The 8,452-nt window shown below is 44.4% G+C and overlaps 1 protein-coding gene across 1 annotated transcript; it reads left to right on the top strand.

Moving 5' to 3' along the window:
* On the top strand, positions 1-6,941 carry HSD3B2 (hydroxy-delta-5-steroid dehydrogenase, 3 beta- and steroid delta-isomerase 2). Its single transcript, XM_007948522.1, has 3 exons — positions 1-145; positions 2,470-2,634; positions 6,130-6,941. The coding sequence occupies exons 1-3, from the start codon at positions 1-3 to the stop codon at positions 6,939-6,941; spliced, it is 1,122 nt and encodes a 373-aa protein (XP_007946713.1).
* Positions 6,942-8,452: the final 1,511 nt, after the last annotated feature.

Here is an 8,452-nt window from a genome sequence, read left to right as displayed (position 1 = left end):
ATGACTGGGTGGAGCTGCTTGGTGACAGGAGCAGGAGGGTTTCTGGGTCAGAGAATCATCAACTTGTTGGTGGAAGAGAAGGAGCTACAGGAGATCCGAGCCCTAGACAAGGTCATCAGACCAGAATTACAGGAGGAATTTGCTAGTAAGTGAACTCAAGCCATGGGTGTGTGGCTCCATCTTAAACCTTGTGTGGGTGTGGGGAAGAGGCTCTTGTCTAGAGAATTAAGGAAAAAAAAAAAAAAACCCACTGCCATCCAGTCAATTTTGACTCATAGTTCATTGTTTACCAATGCGATGAATATGGAAGTAGCTTGCCCCAAGGCCATCTTCCTTCTGTGGAGCAGCTGGTGGGTTTGAACCTCCAACTTTCTGGTTAGCAGTCAGATGCCCTAGGCACCATGCCACCAGAGCTCCTTATAGATTAAGGAAAGTTGTAGCCAAATCAAGGCTAATCCCATTCCCAAAGGTATACCAAACTGGAGTGGCTTGCTATAAAAGTCAGTGGACTGAGTGTTGGGAAACTGGGTTCTGGCCCTGATCCAGAACTAGAGGGTGTGTTTTGTGGCATAGTCACTTGGCTCGCTAGCCCTCTTTTGTTCTCATATAGAAAATCACACCTCAGCACTCTCCCTTGTTACAACTCTTTAATGCTCTGAAGATTTTTGAGTTAGCATTTGTTGTGCATTATCTGCAAGGGACAGGCAAGCACCTGAAGACTCCACGAGGGGGGTCCCTGCCCCTCCTGATTACCCTGGTCTTTGTGTTGTTCACTTAGCATCTCTAGTGGAAATGAATTAAAAGAAGGTGAAGGTGAAGCTGAGTGTACATTGTTGTTGTTGTTAGGTGCCATTGAGTCATCTCTCAGTTATAGAGACCCTATGGACAGCAGAAGGAAAACATTGTCTGGTCCTGTGCCAGCCTCACGACCCTTGCTATACCTGAACCCATCATTGCAGCCACTGTGTCAGTCCATCTCATTGAGGGCCTTCCCCTTCTTCTATGTGTGTAAAAGAGAAAGAGAGAGAGAGCGAGAACACGTGCAGTAGAGTGAGAGGCAGTGTGAGCCCAGGCACACCTCATCTGGATTTCTTGTACATCTTTTCTACTATTTGTCTCTGTTCCTCATCACCATAGAGAGTGACTTCAGAATTTACAGGAACAGCTCATTACTCTTTTCCCAAATTTTTGTCCCTGGTACAAATGCAAAAGCTGGATTTATAGCATATTTGCTAAACTGTTTCATCCTCAGATCCTCAAAATAGCCTTGTAGGGAGGGTAGGAAAGGGGTCACATCCACCTGGACAATGAGCAAACAGAGTCCAGAACAATGAAGCAACTTACCCAAGGCCATCTGGTTAGTATGTAGCAGGGCTCAGACTACAGCCTTGTCACAAAGGCCCTACCACTTTATTACAAGGATGGGGACCCCATGAGCATTCTGGTGGGCTCTTGTCTCCTGCCGAGAAAGAATTACTCAGAAACAGATAGATTTTAAAAGCAAGCCTTTGTTGAAACACTGTGCCACAGAGGTCAGCCAGGTGGGAGGCACACCAGCTGAGCTGAGCTCTTTGTTCTACACACAGCAGACACAAGAGGCAGAAGTTGTACATCTAGCAAATTAGTGACTTAGATCTCAAAGTCATCCTTTATTGGGAGGCAGGACCTGCACTTTGCTCAGAAAGATGTTTTCTTTTGAGTGTGAATGAAAGGAGGCTTTCACAAGGTGTTCTGTACCTATAGATGACAGCCCAATGTTTACAGAGCAAATAGGTTTTGCAGTTGCTATCAGCAAGGAATGTTAGTTTGTTTAGACTATCTCATGTATGTGCTCTGCCTTCTACTCTCAGTCCATGGGAAGAGAAGTGGCCTAAGATTTAATAATGCAGCAAAATAGGGGTTTAAGGAACCTTAATAGTAGTGTAGAACCTAAGGCACTTCACTGCTAACCAGAAGGCTGGGGGTTCAAATCTACCAGCGCTCCTCGGAAGGAAGGTTGGGCAATCTTCTTCCGTAGTGATACCGCCTTGGAAAACCAAGGAGGGGTCGCCATGAGTCAGGTCTGACTAGATGGCACATAACAACAAATAATATAAAAATTTGGTAGGGGTTATTTCACTCTTTGCATGTGTCCCGGTTAGCAGTCAAATGCCTTAGGCACTACCCCACCAGAGCTTACAAGGGTATAATATATACAGAATCAGACTGTCATATCTTTCTCCCACAGACTGTTAGTAGGTTAGAACTTTGGACTTGTTGGTTAGCAGCTGAGCAGTTAACAAATGCCACCAGCCACTCCTCAAAAGGAAGATTGGGCAATCTATTTCCATAGAGATATCGCTTCAGAAACCCAAGGTGGGGTCGCTATGAATCTGGACTCCAGGCAGTGAGTTTATTTGTTTGTTTGTTTTATTAGTTAACCACTGTGCCACCAGGGCTCCTGTAATAACCTGGTTTGTGTTCATACAGAGCTCAACCACAAGGTCAAGCTGACAGTGCTGAAAGGAGACATCCTGGATGAGCAGTGCCTGAAGAGAGCCTGCCAGGGCATCTCGGTTGTCATTCACACTGCCTGTGTCATTGACGTAACAGGGGCCGCTCAGAGAGAGACTATCATGAATGTCAATCTGAAAGGTATGGTATACCTGGGGAGGAGATGGAGTGAATCCAGAGGGTGAGGATTAGTAAACAGGATATGCAAGGGAAGAGAAACCCCTAGCATTGAACACCGTTTCTGTGTTCTGTGCCAGGTGCTTTTGTTTATCACTATCAACTGAGAAAGGTGCCGGGTGGCTCAATGGGTAAGCACCCAGCTGCTACCTGAAAGGTTGGCAGTTCCAGCTCACCAGCAGCTCCATAGGAGAAAAACCCTGGCCATCTGCTCCCATAAAGGTTACAGCCTAGGAAAATATATGAGAAATTCTATTCTGTCAGAATCAACTTGATGGCACACAACAATATCAACAGAGTTCAAAGCTGCTATCTTCATCTTAAGAAGCCCTGGGGACACAGTGATTAAAGTGCTCAGCTGCTGACTGAACCCATCAGCTGCTCCAGGCAGTCTGCTTCCATAAAGAAGCCTTGGAAACCCTATGGGCAGTTCTATTCTGTCCAATAGGGTCGCTATGAGTTGGAATTGACTTGACAGCCATCAATTTTTTTAGTGGGTATCCTCAGCTTTGGAGATAAGGAAACTAGGGTCAAAAAAACCTAAGGAACTAGAAGTTGAAGGTCTCACACGTAAAAAGTAGGAGAGCTAGAATTTAAACCTACGTCTGTGTGACTCCAAAGACCATGAAAGCTACGGCTGCCTCACGAGGAGCCAACTGAACTCTAACCTCAAACTCTAGCTTTCTAGCCACCACCCTTTTTCTCCTCTAGGCCAGAACCAGACCTTATGGGGACTTCCTTACTCACATGTTAGCCCTTCCATGTGACTCTGAGGGGGTGGTCACAGAGTAAGGCCAAGAGCTGAGAGCTCTGTGACACAAGGCAGCCCAGTCAGCCATGCCATGGGGCACCTCTTTTGGCTATTTAACTTCAGACTGAACCCTCTGTATAAGATTGGCAAGGGTAATGAGAACACCCAGATACCTCTCACCATCTCCAAGAAGGAGTCCTTTTAGGAGATCTAGCAAAATTGGTTCACAGAGGTCATCTAGCACAGCACCTGCCTTCCCACAATACTTTCTTAACAATAATAGTTTCCAATTATTCATAATACCATCTCTTTAACTTACCACTATAGCTACATTTAAAGAGTAGTTTCTAACTACATGTCCAAAGTATGACTGCATTAGATCTTTGTCCTTTAAATACTTAGTGGCTCTTTCTGAATTTTGGCTTTCCAATCTGCTTTAAATCTAGACACATTAGCTTAACGGACTTTGCTGCATAATATCATCCTGCTAGTCTCTGGAAAGGAGCTCTGGTGGCATAGTGCCTAAGGCATTTGACTGCTAACCAAAAGGCTATATAGTTCAAACTCACCAGCCACTTCTCACAAGGAAGATTGGGCAATCTACTTGCATAGAGATACTGCCTCGGAAACCCAAGGAGTGGTGGCTATGAGTCGAATCCACTTGATGGCAGTCAGTTTGGTTTTGGTTTAGTCTCTGAAATCCAGTCTCCCAGGCACCACAACACCTCTCCTCGCTCATCTGTTATCTCTGCGCTGTCCTTCAAAATTAGTCTAATCAGAGACTCCTTTTCTAAAGTGGCTAATTGTTTTGGGGTCTTGACCTAGTTATCTGGGGAAAAAAAAAAAACAAACTCACAGCCGTGGAGTCAGATCAGACTCATAGTGACCCCTCTTTGGGTTTCTGAGATGGTATCACTATGGAAGTAGATTGCCCAATCTTCCTCCTGAGGAGTGGCTGGTGGGTTTGAACCATCAGCCTTCTGGTTATCAGTCAAGTGCCTTAGGTGCCTCATTAAATGCTTCAATAAATATTTCATTTCCTCCTCTGCAAGTAAATTAACTCCAAATTTTCTCTGCCTCTAAATTTAAATTTTTCAGATAAAATAAGGCTCTCTCTCTGGAAAATCAAATTGCACAAGACCTTAAGAGTGACAGAAGGCATATGAAAAATAAGATTTTAAAAATAATCCTTTTCCCAGAAAGATTCCTTCCTTTCTCTACAGAGGGCTCTATGCAGCTGAAGGGCTTCTACAAGATGCACCCAATTCAGGTAGTACCTCTAGAGGGCGCACTCCACTTTCTAGATCTCAACTAAGCTCAGTATAGAGGAACCAGTGCTTGTTTCCAGAATGCTAAGTAAAAGGATGACCATCACCCCCACTTTTCATAAATGGATAAATGGAGTCACAGACAGAATTTGAGTGGACTTCTCAGAAAATACACTATCAGGAAGAGAGTTTGCATCTCCAGCATGTTCCCAGAATCCACAACCATTTGCTCAGTGACTCTCAAAGAATGGTCCTTGTGGCCAAGTTTTTATTGGTCTGCAACAAAATAAGAACAGCATAAGTAATTTAGTGTATATTTTAGAGTGTGTATTGCCTATATAAGGCGCTCTTGTGGTATAATGGTTAAGGCATTTGACTGCTAACCAAAAGGTTGGTGGTTCCAACCCACCAGTTGCTCTGTGGAAGAAAGATGAGGCAGTCTGCTTCCATAAAGGTTTACAGCCTTAGAAACCCAGTGGGGGTTGCTATGAGTTGGAATCAACTTGATGACAGTGAGTTTGGTTTTCAGTTTATTTCCTATTTTAACTATGTGTGTGTGTATGTGAGAGAGCATGTCCTTCACCTGCCTATTTTGGCTAAGTTCTAGGATTGTCCATATTCTGACATTACTGACTTATTTTTTACATTTAAAATGATCTGTCTTGAATGACATGATAGGGATTATATATAATAACTTTTAATGTCCTTACTTTGCAAAATGTAAGGTGCCAACATTGTCTTTAAAAAAAAAAAAAATTAAAATACACAAACAGAGATCTATGAAGTCCAAAAGCCTAGAAAGTTCTGCTCTCCGAAATTCAACTGTCAGTCTCTCTTCACTTTCACGTTTGTCCTTTACAGTCCCTTGGTAGCTCAAACATAAGTTCTTGACTAGTAGCCAAAAGATTGATGATTTGACCCACCTGAAGGGGCTTCAGAAGACAGGCCTAGTGAGTGATCTGCTTCCTAAAGGTTATAACCTTGAAAACCCTGTTGAAGCTGTTGTTGTTATGTGCCGTCGAGTTGGACCTGACTCATAGTGACCTCTCCTTGGGTTTCTGAAGTGGTGTCACTACAGAAGTAGATTGCCCGACCTTCCTTCCAAGGAGTGGCTGGTGGGTTTGAACCACCAGTCTTCAAGTCCCTTAAGCACCACGCTACCAGAGCTCCCTATGGAGCAGTTCTGTTCTGCACATGTGAGTCACTATGAGTCAGAATCAACTCAACAGCAACTAATAGTAACAATGTATTCTGGGCTAGGCCATGGAGACAAATAGCTAAAAGTACATTTGTCCTATGGTTGTAGCATGACCAGATCTCAGCCAAGGTCATGGAAGAATACCCTCCTGATCTGTAACAACCAGCTCACCTGGAAGCAGCCAGTAGACAGGATCTGTAGGGGCTATTTCCTGACACTGACAGTGTGCTCCCTGCTGGCAGGAACGCAGCTCTTGTTGGAGACCTGTGTCCAAGCTAATGTGCCGATCTTCATCTACACCAGCACCATAGAGGTGGCTGGGCCCAACTCCTACCATGAGATTATCCAGAATGCCCATGAAGATGAAAATCACGAATCTAAATGGTTCGCTCCATACCCATACAGCAAAAAGCTTGCTGAAAAGGATGTGCTGGCAGCTGATGGCTGGACACTTAAAAATGGTGGCACCTTGTACACTTGTGCATTAAGGCCCATGTACATCTATGGGGAAGGAAACCCATTCATTTGTAAACAAATAAACAAGGCCCTGCAGAACAATGGCATCCTGGAGGATTTCGCTAGGTACTCCGTGGTCAACCCAGTCTATGTTGGCAACGTGGCCTGGGCTCACATTCTGGCCTTGAAAGCCTTGCGAGATCCCACAAAAGCCCCAAGTGTCCGAGGACAGTTCTACTACATCTCAGATGACACACCTCATGGAAGCTATAGTAACTTAAATTACATCCTGGGCAAAGAATGGGGTCTCCAGATTGATTCCAGAATGGTCCTCCCTGTGTTTCTGCAGTACTGGATTGCCTTCCTGCTGGAAACAGTGAGCTTCCTGTTGAGCCCAATTTACAAATACCAACCCCCCTTCACCCGCCACTTGGTGACATTGTCAAATAGTGTATTCACCTTCTCCTACAAGAAAGCCCAGAAAGATCTGGGATATGAGCCACTCTTCAGCTGGGAGGAATCTAAGCAGAAAACCACCCAGTGGATTGGCTCTCTGGTGAAACAACACAAGGAGGCCCTGAAGACAAAGACTCACTGATTTGAGGATGGCAGTGATGTGAACCTGGGTGCTGTTAGGTCCTATCTGTCAAGTTCTCCCCTCCTGGCTTCATGAAGAAAGTAACACAGGCACAAATGCAAGTCCTACTTCTTCCCTTTTACAAGATGACCGACTACTGGTCTTCCAGATGCCACCACAAACCTTCTCAAACACTGCTTCCAACTAAAACACTTCCCCCCACTTCCTGAGCCCACCACCAGAAGGCAGACAAGGTGATCTGCTACCGTTACTAAAGTCTCATGCTATTTGGGACATCTTTTAGATTAGAGCTTTGCCGATTAGTTGCCTTTTCTCTCCTAAAGCATTTTTTTTTCTCTTCAAAATTCCTTATTCATTTATCCAGTTCAATGCAAAGAATAATAAATGTTTTAATGCCTAATCTACAGCTAGTTGTGGTTAGTAATATACATTCTTCCTCTCCCCTCCATTATTAGTTATCACCATCAATATCACCATGCTTCAACCACAGCATGGAACTCAGTGGAAAGACATGGTGGTGGGGTTGGAAAATGGGGAACTAAAATTTACTAAGCATCTACTATGCTTCAGGTGTGTACTAGATGGTTGACATATATTACCTCATTTAATCCACAACACAACCCTGTGAAGTAGGAATTACTATTCCCATTTAATTAATGAGTAACCTTGTCTATGGTCATACTAACTAGTAAGTGGCCAAACCAGTTAACTCAAGTAGACAAATTTGAGAGCCTATGTCTTTCCACTGACTCACACATCCTGAACTGTCCCAAATGTATAGCAAAGTGTGTGTGTGTGTGTGTGTGTGTTTTGGGGGTGTGGGTGGGGTTGTGTGTACTACAGCAGAGCACTGGGGCATGGGGATACTTGGGAGAGCCCAGCTCCCTTGGGTTATCTACTTCTTACCCAGTCCTCTGCTGCAGGAGACTCCATAGCATTCAGGGGAATCTGGGAATGTTTGGTTGCTCTAACCAGTGGCCCTGGGAAGGGGAGAGAAGCAAGGATGCACCCAGCCTCCACCCCCAATACTAATTTCCTTGAAGGTCTCTAGAACACACCTGGATATATATGTGTTGGCCATTCTGGTATTTCATAGCTCCATATGTCAACCTTTCAAATCACCCAATGGAACCATACTATGGGTGGCTCCTGGGAAAGTAAAAGGAACAAGTATGAATTCTCCTTGAAAGTTGACCTCCTGCTCAAGCCCAAAGAGTAGAGGTCTAATATACCACATCTGCAGATTTAACTCCCTCTCCCTTCTTCCTCCTTCTCCCAAATCCTCTCTTGATTTTTTATCCTTCTACCTCCTTACCACCCCCACCTTTCCTTTCCCTCCATCTTTCCCTTCTCACTGGCCCTTTCATCCTTCTCAATTTCCTTAAAGGAGTTAGATTGAGAGAAGCTTAGGGGTTGAAGTGATGGCATACTCATTAACTCAATGGAGGACCAACAATCAAAAGAAATATTGTCAGGGTCAATAGGACTGGTGAACTGAAGTCCTGAGGAAG

This window comes from Orycteropus afer, unplaced genomic scaffold, assembly GCF_000298275.1.
Source record: "Orycteropus afer afer isolate SDZICR_OR568_19922 unplaced genomic scaffold, OryAfe1.0 scaffold00010, whole genome shotgun sequence".
NCBI classification, from domain to species: domain Eukaryota; kingdom Metazoa; phylum Chordata; class Mammalia; order Tubulidentata; family Orycteropodidae; genus Orycteropus; species Orycteropus afer.
The sequence above is the reverse complement of the archived record's forward strand: the minus strand, read 5'-3'. Positions and strand labels throughout refer to the sequence as shown.

Bases quoted from the DNA above. Each gene is read 5' to 3' on its own strand.
- HSD3B2 (XM_007948522.1), top strand. From the start codon at position 1: ATGACTGGGTGGAGCTGCTTGGTGACAGGAGCAGGAGGGTTTCTGGGT. The intron at 146-2,469 runs GTAAGTGAACTC...GTGTTCATACAG, and splicing joins ATTACAGGAGGAATTTGCTA to AGCTCAACCACAAGGTCAAG. The intron at 2,635-6,129 runs GTATGGTATACC...CCCTGCTGGCAG, and splicing joins CATGAATGTCAATCTGAAAG to GAACGCAGCTCTTGTTGGAG.